Raw genomic sequence first — 15,404 nt, 5'->3', positions numbered from 1 at the left:
ATTCCTGTGCCCATTCACCTCTTTTTTTTTTTTAAGATTTATTTATTGATGAGAGAGAGAGAGAAAGTGAGTGAGTGGGGGGGAGGGGCAGGAGGAGAAGGAGAGAGAGAATCTCAAGCAGACTCTGCACTGAGCTGGAGCCCAAAGTGGGGCTCATTTCCATGACCCTGAGACCATGACCTGAGCTGAAACCAAAAGTTGGCCTTGTAACCAGCCACACCACCCAGGTGCCTGACCATTCAACTCTTGATGGACATTTGATTTATTCACATTTTTAGCTATTGTAAGTAAAGCTGCTATGAATATTTGTGTACAAATCTTTGTGTGTACCTGTGCTTCCATTTTTCCTGGTTTCCATTTTACCTTTGAATGGAATGGCTAGATCATATACTTCATGTAGTAGATCATACTTTTTTATTTTTAGATTTTTAAAAAAGTTTTTAAAAAGTTTCTTTATTCATTCATGAGAGACACAGAGAGAGAGAGGCAGAGACATAGGCAAAGGGAGAAGCAGTCTCCCTATGGGAAGCCTGATGTGAGACTCGATCCCAGGACCCCAGGATCACCGCCTGAGCCAAAGGCAGACGCTAAACCACTGAACCACTCAAATGCTCCAGATCATATTTTTAAAAAGAAATCATCAAACTGTTTTCCAAAGTGATTGTTCCATTTTAGATAACCATCATTGATATGTGAGACTTCTGTTTCTCTATGTCCTTGGTAACACATGGTCAGTCTTTTTTCATTTTTTATTTATATTGTTGTTGTCAGTTCTCTTTATTAAAAAACTTGGGGGGCACCTGTGTGGCTCAGTCAGTTAAACACCTGACTCTTGATTTCACCACAGGTCATGATCTCAGGGTTGTGAGACTGAACACCATGTCTGGCGGTCTGGCTCTGTTTTAGTAGGGTAGAACCTACTTAAGATTCTCTCTCTCTCTTCTCTCTCTGCTCCTCCCTGCTGCACTCTCTCTCTCTCTCTCAAATAAATAAATAAATCTTTTTTTTAAAGGGTTCTCTTTCTCCTTTCTCTGCCCCTCTCTCCCACTCCCACTTGTGCATGCACTCTCTCTCCACACAAAAAAAATTATTCCGGGTATAGTTGATGCACAATGTTACATTAGGTTCAGGTATACAGCCCTAGTGATTCAACATCTCTGTATGTTATGCTCTGCTCCAGGCAAATGTAGCTACCATCTATCTCCATACAGCACTATTATAATATCGCTGACTATCTTCCCTGTGCTGTGCCTTTTAGTCCTGTGACCTGTTCATTATTCATTCCATAACTGGCAGGCTGGAAGTCCCTTTCATCCACTTTGCACTCCCTTGCTGGCAACCATCAGTTTGTTCTCTGTAAATATAGATCTGATTCTACTTTTTGTTTGTTTGTTTGTTTAAGAAAGAACAAATGTTGGCGAGGATGTAGAGAAGAAAGAACCTTCATGCACTGTTGGTGGGAATGTAAATTGGTACAGCCACTGTGGAAAACAGTATGGAGAGTCCTAAATAATTAAAAATAGAATTACTAGATGATCCAGTAATTCCACTGCTGGGTATGTACCCAAAGAAAATGAAAACACTAAGTTAAAAAGATACAAGCACCCTGTGTTATTTACAATAGGCAAGAAATGGGAGCATCCCAAGTGCCCATCGATAAATGAATAAAGAAGATGTGCTACACAGACACGCACGCACGCATGTAGGAATATTACTCAGCCATAAAAAGGATGAGATTTTGCCATTTGCAATAATGTGGATGGACCTAGAGTGTCTAATGCTAAGTGAAGTGAGACTGAGAAAGACAAACACCATCTGGTTTGATTCATATGTGGAACCTAAAAAACAAACGAAACAAAGTCTTTTTAATTTTAGCCATTCTAAGAGGCACATAGTCATGTCTTATTGTGGTTTTCATTTGCATTTTCATAATGACTGATGATATTGAGCATATTTTCATGTGCTCATTTGCTGTCCCTCTAGCTTCTTTGGTGAAGGTCCAAATCACTTTCCTTATTAATAAAAATTAGGGTTTTTGTTTTCTTCATATTGAGTTTTGATAGTTCTAGATCTAGTTCTGTATATAAGTCCGTTATCAGATGTCTGAACTGCATTTGCTCCAACAATTTCTTTTGAAAGCTCACATAAAGTTTTGATGAAATCTAATTTATTCATTTTCTTTTATGGATCATGCTTACAGTCTCATAGAAGAAATCTTTGCCTAATCTGAGGTCATTTAGATTTTATCCTGTGTTTTTGCTGGAAGTTTTATAGTTATGATATTTTGCATTTAAGTTTATGATACATTTTGAATTAATTTTTTGCATATAATGTAAGGTATGGATTGAAGGGTTTTGGGGGGTTTTTTGTTTGTTTTTTGCCTTTAGTTACCCATTTTTTCTAGCACGGCTTATTTAAAAAACCTACCCTTTGCCCACAAAATTGCCTTTGGACTTTTGTCGACACCAGTTGGCTACATACATATGGGTCTGTTTCTGGACTCTGCTCTGGTCCATCGATCTGCAGCATGGGAGGGCTTCAGTCTCTCCACATCCTCCCCAACAGTATTTTCTATTTTTAAAACAATTACAGCAATCTTAGTATGTGTATCTGTGTGTATCTTAGTATCTAATTGCTGTCTGGATTTACAGGTCCCTAAAGACCAATGCTGTGCAGCATCTGGCAGGGTCAGAACATCATTTCCTGCTTCATGGCTCTAGATTCCTCTCTTCTTTTTCACATAGTGATTATAGAGGCGTATCCTCCTGTTATCCTCATACTTTCTGAGTCAACTTCTTTCCTCCACTTGTGTCTGGACACGCTGTTTCCCAGCTCCTAGGAGTCTTACGGTCCTCCCACTTTGGAGTTTACTGTCTGCAGGCCACCTCCTTGGGGGGCCCCATCCCAGCAGGAGCCTGAGGTATTCAGCATAGGGAGGACACAGGCCTGCCCGCTCCAGCACCAGCATACCGTGCTTCTTCTCACCTGCGAATCTCAGCCTTCAGCACCTTGCCTGCTTTCAGCTGGGATTTCAGCTTTGGTGTCTTGTGTCTGCTGGCACTTTGGGATTCTACTGTTGGGCCCTTCAGACGTCCCACTGCCTTCTTCTGCTTCTTCTTACTCGGGTATTGATACCAAATGGTCTCGAGACCTAGATCTCTGATGGGTGTTGTCTCTGGGTTTGGTTTTGCCATCTTAGTTGCTCTGTCTGCTTCTGTGATGGGGATTTCAGGTAGATTGCAAAATGATGCTGTTGTGGCTTCTATCCTTACATAAATTCTTCCTTGTATATAGTCTGTCCCTGCCAGCCTCCCATAGCTCACATGCACATAAATATTGACCAACCCCAGCTGGCCATCCCCCCTCCTCTGAGTGAGGCATGCCCTTCCTTCCCTTCTCCTCTCCATCTTACAAACTCTTGCTTGCATTTCCTGGCCTTGCTAAATGTCACCACCTCTGGGAAGCCTTCCCTGACACAGACCCCAGGTGAAGTCATTGGCTTCTACTTTTTGTCCCCACAGCAGGTTGACTATGTCTCTGGTAATACAACACTCACCTTCCTCCCTGTCTTCTATTTGGGGCTGTAAGCATCTCAGAGCAAGGAACTTGTTCATTCTTCCCATAGCCTGAGTGCCTGGCTCTGAACCTGGCTCAAAGCAGATACTTTGTAGAGGTCATCTTGCATGGTTAGATTTTCCTGGATCCTGTTAGATCCTCTAAGAGTGAGTCAGTGGTAGAATGAATATTATCATTGCCTTGTTTAGAAAGTAGGTAGTGGTTGCAAGAGGTATTGCACACACACACATCACCAGTCATTGTGTTGCTATGGTGTATTTGCAGGGCTCTTCTCTTGGTGATTGCTGTTTGTTCACTTATATGGCCTGTCTCCACACATCATACTGTGAGCTGGCCAGAGGCAGGGGCCAGGTCTTCTACATCTCAATACTTAGCCAGTGCCTGGCATGGAAGAGTCCCAGGGAAGGTCTGTTGCAAGACAGAAAGACATTCCTGCATTCCTTCTTGCTAAGCTGGGGCTTGTCCTCTCATCTCCTTGGGTCCTGAGGCCTGTGACTGGAAGTCGGTGAGAAGTCCCATAGCTTCCTTGGGACACCCTGAGCCCGGGAGAAGTGGACTCACAGCGTCTCTGGCCCTGTCTCTCCCAGCCTTTGTGCTGCTGATTGGAGGCATGGAAGTCGGCCTGTCCCACTTCCCCTTCTTTGCCTGCCTCTCGTCGGAGTTCCAGCTGGTCAGCTCCATCCTCGGCTTCAGCTACTCTCTGATCTGGTAAGACGGATGCTGCCTGTCTGCCTTCCTGTGACTCCTTTGGCCATGGCTGAACTTGGACAAAGGGCTGGAGGTGACCTGAGAGCTCCCTGAGGATCTTTGCCCGACCTGAGGCTCATGATGGGCAGGCAGGGTGACTGGTCCCAGGTCCCATTGTGGCCTCTCTGTGGGCCTGCATTGAAGGCTGCAGAAGGTCAGGGCACCATTCTTTCTGCTTCATGGGCCACTCATGATTAGGCTATTCCCAGAAGTCAGGGATATAGCAAACTTCATTTCTGTAAACTGCCAAGGATCCCATAGGGGGATGCAGGAGTCCTGTGTGAATGATGTTTCCCTGCGTTGTCACATATCTCCTGGGAGCCCAGGAGAAAATCCATGCACCTCAGCTCAACATTGAGGGCCATTGCAGTCTGGCCTCCCCTCTCTCTCCATCCCCCACGATCTCTAGCACACACCTCAGGTCATACCACACTCCTGCATTCCTTCGTTTACTCACTAACTCAGCAGACATGCTGTCATATCCTCGCTGTGCCCCAGGGAACATGTTAGAGAATAAGAGGGACCCTTGTGGTTCATGCATTCTGACCTCCTTGTCTATATGTGGCTGTTCCCCCTGTGGATCAGCCTCCCCTACTTGGCCTAGTGATAGATACATGCTCTTCCTTCATGGATTGTTGACCCCACAGATGGAGAACTTCTTGACCTTCTGGTTGATGTCTATGTCCTCAGCACCAGCATGGAGCTGGCCCCAGGACTACTTGCTGATTGAATAATCCCACAGGCAATCTGGCCAGAGGATTTGAGCGTTTGTCCCCCTCACTGAGCTGGTTCTACCCCCCCCCCCCCCGCCCCAAGCACTGCAGCACTTTCTGTGACAGAGGGATCCTTAGGCCCGTGTGCAGGCCACCTCGGGGGCTTGCAAGCAGCTGACGCACCAGCGACTACAATTCCCAAGTTTGTAAATGGCTCGTTCTATAAAATTAAAAGAGTATCCAGGGTCAGACTTGGAGTAATACAGTACCGTCTGTCAGCCTCTGACAAATCTTCACCCCGGGGAGGAGAGGGTAGTGGGACTGGCTCAGCAACCTGTGCTCCCCAGAAGATGAATCAGGCTGGAACACAAAGAGGATTGTGCGTCCAGTGGGCAAAAGCTTTAGGCTCCTTCCTCAGGGCAGTGTTTACAAATGAAGCCAGTCTGGGCAGAAGGAGCCTAGATGCCAGAGTCGGGAGACCTGGGCCTTGGTCCTGGCTCCAAGTGTGACTCTGGATAAATTCCTGTCCCTCTGTGGGCTTTGGCTTGCCCACCTGAGTGACAGAGGCAGGGAGAAGGAGATCACTCAGGGGCTCTGCTCTGTGGATTCTGGGATTGGGTCCTATTCGAGGCATATTAAATGAATTTGGGGCATGTACTTTGGTATAAGCAGGGTGTCTGATCTGGGAAGGATGTACACAGAGGCCTTCCCGAGGAGGAAGGGAAGGGGAGGTTGTAGCTCCAGGCTGATGGGATCTGGACCTCTTTTTTTTTTTTCATCTTTTAAAAATTATTTTATTTAAATTCAATTAAGTAATGTATAGTGTATTATTAGTTTTGGATATAGAGGTCAGAGATTCATCAATTGCATACAAGGCCGAGTGCTGATCACATCCGATGCCCTCCTTAATGCCCATCACCCTGTTATCCCATCCCCCCACCCCCCTCCCCTCCAGCAACCCTCAGTTGTTTCCTAGAGTTAAGAGCCTCTTATGGCTTGTCTCCCTCTCTGATTTCGTTTGGGCTTCTTCACAGGGAATATGCTGGGAGCAGCCATAGTACCCCAAACCCTGTTTTTGTCCTGCAGGTTTGCTGTCACCATCCTTTACATCACAGAGTGTCCCCATGGGCAGGTGAGTCCCCACTGAACTATGTTTAGAGTATTCAGTCCTGTCACCGTGACCAGTTTGTTGTGTGGTATTGGATAAGCCTCTGCCACTCTCTGGGCCTCAGTTTCCTTGTGTGAGCAAAAGGAAAGTTGGAGCCATTCACGATATTCCATTTGTACAGCATCTTTTATTCATCAAGGTGCTCATTCATAGACAGATGTTCTCTCAGTTGATGTTCACAGCAGCCCCTCAAGGTGGGGAACTCCTCAGCAGACCTATTTCATAGGTGAGGAAACTGAGGCCCAAGTGTATTAAGTAACTCTAAAGTAGTAGCAGATTTTGAGAGTTGAGACCAGGTCTGGCTGACTCCTTCACATAGCCTTACTTTCTCTGTCTATAAAATGGGAGACTTGGGCTGGATAAACCCTCCGGCTTTGCCATGCATTGTCCTTCTTGGAATTGAGAAACTGGTTCATCTGTGTAGCCTTGTATGCTAGGAAAAGGAGCAAGATGAAAGAGAGTGTCACACTGCATCTAGAAGTGTTGCTAGGCAGGTGGGGGAGAGCATCAGGAGGCCACCAGGAGCAGGAGCCAATGGGAGCCTTGTCAAAGTCTCTCCCAGGTTTCACTAACCATGGAGGATGTGATGGAGCTGGATTGGAAAACAAGCTTGAGGGCTGGGCCTTCCCTCTGCATCTCTGTGCTGAAATGCACGAGAACATTCTAACATACCTCTGCCCAAAGATATACCCTCCACCCTGCTCACAGTGCCAGATATTCCAGATCACAGACATTTTCTTTGGAGAGGTTCCAGACTTCCTGAGGTTCTTCTGAAATTTGAAATATTCATGGTCAATTAAGGGAAATGGCAGGCTCTTACCTCTATGCTCAGTCACTAATGTTAAGAACTGCTATTCTAGGTGCTGTCCTAGGCTCAGGCCCCCAGATTAACTATTGCATGATTCAAGGCGCTTCAAGGTACTTTGAAGGCTGTATGGTAGTGCTATACCCAGCTCACCAATAAATAAGAAAGTTAGACTCAGGGGCTAATGGGACTTATGAGTTAAAAATCATGGGACTAGAATCCAGATCAAGGTAATAATAAAGATTTCATCTTGTGTTCTCAAACGTGTTCATGGAAGCACTATGTATGAAAATGAGACATTGGAAGAGTAAAAAATGTCAAATATTAGGAGAAACTTTAAATAAAATTGGATCATCTAAGTAATGCAGTATTATGGAGCATTAAAAGTGACATTTGCAAATAATTTGTAAGCACATGGGGAGCTGATTATGATGTATACAGGCATATGTATTTGGTATAATTTCAATTTATTTTTTTTAAAGATTTATTTATTTATTCATGAGATACACAGAGAGAGGCAGAAATAGAAGCAAGGGAGAAGCAGGCTCCCTGTGGGGAGCGCGATGGGGAACTCGATCCCAAGACGCCAGGATCATGCCTTGAGCTGGAAGCAGATGCTCAATCGCTGAGCTACCCAGGCATCCCATAATTTCAATTTATAATAGACATATATGTAAGGATAGATACAAAGAAAAGACACTGGAATATTGGTAGTGGTGATGTTTGATGTCTGAGTGGTGAGCATACAGTGGTGAGGATGAGGGGGAGACATGAGCGCCCACATCTCAGCATGCTTCTGCCTGGTACCTGAACATCACAGCATCAAAACCTAACTCCCCATGGGGGCAAGTACTCAGGAAACATAAAAAACATGAAACCAGGGGCATCTGAGTGGTTCCATCAGTTAAATGTCTGACTTTTCTTTTTGGCTTGGGTCTTGATCTTGGGGTCGTGGGATCAAGCCCTGCACCTGGCTCTGCAGTGGGTGCAGAGTCTGCATGGGATTCTCTCTCTCTCTCTCTCTCTGCCCTTCCCCCCACTCACACTCACTCTCTCTGAAATAAATTAATTAATCTTTAAAAACAAAAACCCCCATGAAACTAATCACTAAATTGTGAAAGATAAGTCACAATATTATTTGTCTTAAAATAGTGAAAAAATACTTTGTGTGGGTTTTTTTTCCATTAAAATGAAACTAAAATTACAGAAAAACTATGAACAATATCTTGAGAGACCTGTACTCTTGAGAACTTCTGTTGCTGCCAACATGATGGCAGTTATGAAGCCTTCCTGCCCTTCCTTCCTTCCTTCCTTCCTTCCTTCCTTCCTTCCTTCCTTCCTTCCTTCCTTTTTTTCCCTTCTTCTCTTTCTGTTTCTCCTTCTCTCTCTTTTTTTCTCCTCTCTGACCCTCCTCTCCCTGTTTCTCCTCATTACCCCTCTCTCTTTCTATATCTCTCTCTATTATGTGTATTTTCCAAAAGTAGCAGTATTTGATACCTGATCAGAAAAAGCCTGTGGGGTACCTGGGTGGCTCAGTGGTTGAACATCTGTCTTTGGCTCAGGGTGTGATCCTGGGGTCCTGGGATCAAGTCCAGCATCAGGCTCCTCACAGGGAGCCTGCTTCTCCCTCTGCCTATGTCTCTGCCTCTCTCTCTGTGTCTCTCATGAATAAAAAAATAAAATATTAAAAAAAAAGAAAGAAAAAGCCATGAAAGCCCTTTGTATAAAATACAATGGAAGTGCTACGACTCACACCCAGGGCTGCTAGACTGTAGGCCCACTGCTCATGCCACGGGACCGGGTGAGCAGAGATTGACCACTGGCCGCCCAACTCTGAGGGAGTGGGCAGACAGGCAGACCCCTGTCCGCAGCTTTACTGGTGGCCTGGCCTCAGCCCACCTACAGCCCACACCCCACGCTCTGCTTCTGTTGCAGTTTTTGGGGAGGTACGAGACAGTCATGTTCTACTGGCCTTCACTGCTGTGCCTGGCCTTCCTGCTGGGCCGCTTCCTGCACATGTTTGTCAAGTCTCTGAGGGTCCACCTGGGCTGGGAGCTGCCGATGGTGAGTACTGAGGGGGAGCCCCGTGTGTGTCCCCGCAGGTCTAGTGGGCACAACCGCCCTGTGAGGGAGGCGCTGATTCTACTTCTCCCATTCTACGTGGGGAAAGGCGGACCCAGGGAGGGGAGTCGCATTGGCCGAGGTCACGCAGCTGGTCTAGAACAGAGCCAGAACTGGACCCAGAGAGCTCAGGGCTTGAGGCTCTCTCTTAACTGCTGTTCTCAATCCAAAAGAGCAACTTTACCCAAATTCCTGGCCTCTGTGACAGTAGCCAGTTAAAGAGACCAAACCCTGACAAGAATTTGTGAGCCTAAGCATACACCCTTGTCTCCTCACAGGAAGAAAAGCCTTTCCTGGAAGCTCACCAGGCAGAGCACGTCAAACGGCTCCTGAGGAAGCCCCCCCTGCAGTAAGCCCCAGGGTGCCTCAGTCACCCCTCGGTGTTTGCACCAGCGCCCTGACGAGGGTGTTTGACGAGCCCTGACAGTGTGGCAGACCATGAGATGACTGGAAGGGCGCATAGTAGTCAGGACGTTTGTTTGCTAAAGACAGACACTCAACTCGGACTAAATTAAAGAGAAAACAGAAATGCATGGCCTTCCGTAACTAAAAGTCTAGAGGTGGTCAGCTCTGATGCAGATGGAGCCAGTGACTTCCTTGTTATCAGAACCAGGGCTGGTTGCCTCATTTTCTCTTAGCCTGTGTTAGCCTCATAGTGAGGTGGGCTTCCTCCCTGTGGTGGCCCCCAGAATCTCTAAGCTTATAACCCTCCTGGTTTAAGATCCCAGAAAAAAAGAAATTTTTCTTTCTGATAATTCAAACCAAACTCCCATTGTGATTTATTAGATCAATTGGACCCCAAGCCTTCCCCAAACCAATTGCTATGGCAGGGTGATTAGATTAAGTGGATTGTTAAGCCTGTCACATATTCACCGTTGGAACATAGGAAGTGGTTCAGCCTCACTTAACCACAAGGAGTGATGGGAGGGAGCAGGTTCCTAGAGAAAGACTGCAGTGCTGTTACTAATACAAGAAGACACAGCTCACGGCCAAGCAAAAGCACCTGGTCTTCAGTGACCAAAAATAAATGGTGCCACTGCCACCATGTATAAGAGGATGTACCCCAGAGGAGGGACGTGGCTAGTCCAAGGTCATACACTGACGAAGCTTGTACATTGGTTGGAACTACATTTGCTTACATGTAGCAGAAAACACAAAATAATGGTGGGACATGCAAGAGGGAGATTTCTTTCTCATGTGAAAGAATTTTGGAGGCAGGTAGTTCATACCGACCCTGAACTGCCCACCATGGAACTTTGCTGATCATTCTTAGGATTTTCATCATGAAGGCTGTCCATGTCCAAGGTAGATGCTGGGAAGGCTCCAGCTTGGACTGGCCACCATGTCTGCATTTCAGACAGCAGGCAGGAAAAACGAAGGAAGGGCAATAGGGTCCCTCTCAGCTGTGTCAATTCCACTTCAGCGCCTTCCCCAAAGCGCCACACCACACTGTGGTCACATCTGATTGGCCTGTGCTTAGTCTTGGTCACTCTTAGCTGTAAGAGAGTTCAGGAGTGATAGCCCTTTAGTTTGGTGAATTGCTCTACTGAGTAAAATTGAGTCTCTGTTCTTAAGAATAAGGGGAGAAAGAAAGCTAGAATCCACCAGTGTTCTTTCTCCTCATTAGATTCTAAGATAAGCAGAGGCAATGAAGTTATTTTCAGAAGAATCAGGCATTTGTTTATCAACCACAGCCTCTCTTTTCTTGTTATTTATTCATTCACAGGGAGTCTAAAAAGTCCTGGTTCCAAACCAGAATATATGAGTGGGACCCTTGCTTTCAGTTCCCAAGCAGAATGATTGGAACCATTGTGTTGGCTTTCATATGCCTGTACCTTGTAAGTATATCTGAACAAATTCTTTTCTTTTTTATAAGTGGGGGTGGATGGTTTAGGGCAGGGGTGATTCTTTAAAAGCTGGGTCAAAGAACTTTTGACCATGTAAAGAACTCACAAGATGCCACTCCATTCTAACAGCAAGTAAAAATCTGAACAAATTGAAAAATCAACAGTTCTTCTTAGATCCATAAAAGAAGAGAAGTCATGGTACAAACTACCGCCCCTACAATTGGAGACGGGTAGATAAAAGAACCACAATGGAATGGAACATATCAATCCAGCAATGTATGGAAAGAATTATAAACCACAACCAAGTGGGATTTATCTCAAGTATGCAAGCCTGGTAAATGTTAAAAAGTCAATTAATGTAATCAATCACATCACTGACCGAAAGAAGAAAAATCATGTGATCATACCAATAGATGTAGAAGAAACATTTAAAAAAAATCCAACACCAGGTCGTGAGAAAATTTTTCAGCAACCTAGGCATAGAGGGAAACTTTCTTAATCTGATAAAGAATATCAACAAAAAATCTACAGTTAACATCATACTTTATGGTGAGAAATTAGAAGCTTTCCTACTAAGATCTGGGAGAAGGCAAGACTGTTCCCCTCACCAGTCAACATTTACTTAGGAAATCCTAGCTAAGTAACAAGACAAAGGAAATAAAAGGAATACCAATTGGGGAGGGAGGAGCAAAAATGTCTTTGTTCACAGATAACAGGATTGTGTATGTGGAAAACCCAAAAGAATCAACAACAGCAACAAAAAACTCCAGAAGAGGCACCTAGCTGGTTCAGTCAGTAGAGCATGTGACTCTTGATCTTGGGGTTGTAAATTTAAGCCCCCGTTGGGTATAGAGATTACTTAAAGTCTTAAAAAAACTCAACTGGAACTAATAAGCAGCTACAGCAAGGTTGCAGGGTATAAGGTTAACATACTAAAAAGTCAGTTTTCCTGCATGTGGATGTTTGTAGCAGCTTTATACATTATTGCTAAAAATGGGAATGACCGAGAGCCCTTCAGTGGGTGGATAAATAATCTTTGGTACATCCAGACAAGGGGATACACTACAAGGAAATGAACTATCAAGCCCTGAAAAGACATGGAAGAAACTGACATGCATAATAGTAAGTGAAAGATGCCAATTTGAGAAGGTCACATATTATATTATTCCAACTGTGTGACATTTTGAAAGGCAAAATTATGGAGACAGTAAAAGATGAAAGTAAAAAAAAAAAAGATGAAAGTACTCTGAAAGTTTAGTGAATTGTTCACACCCTCGTGTGAACTATGGAGCTTGGATGATAATCATGTTTTGGCATAGGTGCGTTATTTAAGTGTGTTTTCTCAATAAAAATTTTTAATGTTGGCATAATTCTGACTTTAATATATTTTTTTAAGATTTTATTTATCTATTTGTGAGAGACAGAGAGACGCAGAGACACAGGCAGAGGGAGAAGCAGGCTCCATGCAGGGAGCCTTGATGTGGGACTTGATCCGGGACCCTGGGATCACGCCCCGGGCCGAAGGCAGGCACTAAACCGCTGAGCCACCCAGGGATCCCCCTGACTTTATTATTTTATTAAACACAGGATCAAAACACTTCATGTGGTCAGTTACCTGAGGTAACTTGTCTGAGTCAAAAGTGGGGTGAACATGGAGAGATAGAACTGGCAAGACCAAGTTGTCTTTTGTTGCTGTTGTTTTTAAAGATTTTATTTATTCATGAGAGATACAGAGAGAGAGAGAGAGAAGCAGAGACACAGGCAGAGGGAGTAGCAGACTCCATGTAGGGAGCCCGATGTGGGACTCGATCCTGGGTCTCCAGGATCAGGCCCTGGGCTGAAAGTGGCGCTAAACCACTGAGCCACCCGGGCTGCCCCCAAGTTATCTTTTGGATGATACCTATATAAATTCATCCTGTGATTGAGTTTTAGATGAATGTACTAGGTAGGTAATGCTGAAGTACCACATAAACCCCTAAATTTCAGTGACTTAGCACTATATGTATATTTGCCCATATAACAATGTTGAGTGGGTATTCATATTTGAGGGGGGCAGCAGTCCTCTGTGTGTTTTTCCATAACCCAGATTCTTCCACCATATGCCTTATGATCCCTCACCCTCTGCATCTAGTCAGCAGAAGGGGAAGGTATATGGAGAAATGCATGGGGGAGGGGGGAAGGTTCAAAGACCTGTGTGGAATAGCACACATTCCTTCCACTCCTCTTCCATGGGCAAGAACCATGTCATGTGGCCACATCTAACTCAAGGGAGGCTGGGAAATGTAGTCCAGCTTTGTGCCCAAAGAATGAGAGAATGGGTTTTAATGGACAACTGGAATTTCCTGCAACATGACTTGGTGTTACTGTGTTCCTTAAGTCTTTCATGGTTATCTACTGTATGCCAAGCACCATGCTCAGACCTGGAAGAGAGAAGACAGCTGATTCAGAAGAGTCTTGGTCTGGGAGAGACCTGGTCTAAGAGATGGGGATACAATGTGGTATGAAGTACCTGCCATGTAAAGAGAGAAAAAAAAAAAGATGAAAGTACTCTGAAAGTTTAGTGAATTGTTCTAGTTTGAGAAGCTCCCTGAAGATGGTAACATTTGGCTGCGCATTCAAAAACAGACAAAATTTGGTTGATGAAGTAAAATGGTAGTGGGAACTCTAGAAGTTTTGGTATGCTAGTAGGTGGCATGAAGGCATGATGCCAGGATGATGGGAGTGAGCACGTGTGACATGTTTACGGAAAACGGTACTTCCTATAATGTGGTTACTACCAAGATACTATATACAGGAAACAGTACTTCTGTAACTTGGTTACCACCAAGAAGGAGAGCAGATTCAGCTAGAGTTGTCCCCAATATCGCTCCTTATTCACAGGCATTCATTTCAGTTTGATGTAATAAATGTTGGAAGAGTTCCCTGAGCCCTTGTAGGACCTAGTCTTGTATGCTATAGGGTGAAGAAAAGAGTTTGGGGTGACTCCAAAGAAGTCATAATCCCACTCATCTTGGTACTGTTTAGAGTCTATTTCAGATGAGTTTTGTACTTCAAAGAGTTTTGACCTCAAAACCAAAGAAAGATCCATGTGTTATTCACCTAGTAGGCTGGACTCAGGTGAGACTTTGAAATGTTTGCTCTTTGTACCAGTTCATTGTCATTGAGTTCTGCATGTTCGTGTTTGTGAGAGACGAGCTGGATGTGTTTGAAGGGGAGCTGGAGAACTACATCGCCTCCATGAACCAGACGGGGACCCTGACCCCAGTCATCCTGCAGGTGAAAGAGCTGATGAGCGTCAGCAAAGGTAACACCGTCCTGCCACCTTTGCTGGGAAGGTGTGGGAAACTGAGAGATAGTGGCAGGTGCACACCTGGGATAATGATTGCTCTAGGATTGCTATTACCTGCACAAGGTGACTGGTTTTGGAGAAAAGTGGGTTACAACTGATAACATGCCTCTCTGGGTGATTAGAAGGCCAATGGGGTCAGGATCTAGGCCATTTTGTGAAAACCTGTTTGGAGCTGAGTTGAACAGGCCCTGAGAATTTTCCCATTTTACATAGCCCGTTTTGTTTTGATGCCAGTGGAAACAAACTGAAATCATCATATCTTTTTCACTTTGGAAAAAATAATACAGCAAGTCTTGGCTTTTCTTTAGGATTATATGAAAAATCTATATATGTTGTTCAAATTTAATTTCTGCTTAGTTCACAGTGCTGTAACAAATTGCCATAAACCAGGTAGTAGAAACAGCAAACACATATTTGCCAGTTCAGGAGACTGGGGAGTTCCAGGTGCCAGCAGACCTGGTGTCTGTTCAGAGCCTGCTTCCTGATTTCCAGATGGCCATCTCTTTGTATCCTCAATGCTAGAGAGTCGGGAGAGGAAGCAGGCTGGCTCCTGTCTCTTCTTCTAAGGGCAGTACTCCCAAAAGCCACATCTCTAAATACCATCATACTAGGGGTTAAGGTTTGGGTTTTTTTTTTTTTAAATATTTTATTTATTTATTTATTTATTTATTTATTTATTTATGAGAGAGAGGCGGAGACACAGGCAGAGGGAAAAGCAGGCTCCTTGCAGGGAGCCTGACGTGGGACTCGATCCCTGGACCCCGGGATCATACCCCGAGCCAAAGGCAGACGATCAACTGCTGAGCCACCCAGGCGTCCCTGAGGTTAGGGTTTTGACATATGAATCTGTCCATAGTGGTCACTTTACCTTAAAATAGCAGCTTTCTTTGAAAACAATATTGTAATTCTATGTCCATTGTCTATGGAGGGAGGAGAGTTCTTCCCTCTTTCCTTCTGAGAAAGGCCCTGGACAAGATGTCAGGTAAGCTCTGTGTCATTACAAGTCATTACTCTCTTGGCCTCGACTTGCTTATCTTTAAATGGGAGCTTGAAACAGGGTGCTAAGTGGTTCCCAAAA

At 44.7% G+C, this 15,404-nt stretch overlaps 1 protein-coding gene across 9 annotated transcripts in view; it reads left to right on the top strand.

Moving 5' to 3' along the window:
- The window catches only part of LOC121495975 (stimulated by retinoic acid gene 6 protein-like), a 48,012-nt gene that overhangs the window by 17,917 nt on the left and 14,691 nt on the right, over positions 1 to 15,404 (top strand). For 5 of the 9 annotated variants that reach the window (XM_041764104.1, XM_041764108.1, XM_041764102.1 and 2 more), the window contains 6 exons: positions 4,064 to 4,284; positions 6,123 to 6,168; positions 8,945 to 9,073; positions 9,409 to 9,479; positions 10,857 to 10,968; positions 14,128 to 14,281. In XM_041764104.1, the coding sequence (XP_041620038.1) occupies positions 4,064 to 4,284; positions 6,123 to 6,168; positions 8,945 to 9,073; positions 9,409 to 9,479; positions 10,857 to 10,968; positions 14,128 to 14,281 (733 nt within the window). The remainder of the gene's footprint in view (positions 1 to 4,063; positions 4,285 to 6,122; positions 6,169 to 8,944; positions 9,074 to 9,408; positions 9,480 to 10,856; positions 10,969 to 14,127; positions 14,282 to 15,404) is intronic. The other 4 variants (XM_041764109.1, XM_041764107.1, XM_041764110.1 and 1 more) reach the window with 2 other exon arrangements.

The sequence above is a fragment of the Vulpes lagopus genome, chromosome 7 (assembly GCF_018345385.1).
Source record: "Vulpes lagopus strain Blue_001 chromosome 7, ASM1834538v1, whole genome shotgun sequence".
Classification (NCBI taxonomy): domain Eukaryota; kingdom Metazoa; phylum Chordata; class Mammalia; order Carnivora; family Canidae; genus Vulpes; species Vulpes lagopus.
This window is presented reverse-complemented; position numbering and strand designations above follow the sequence as displayed.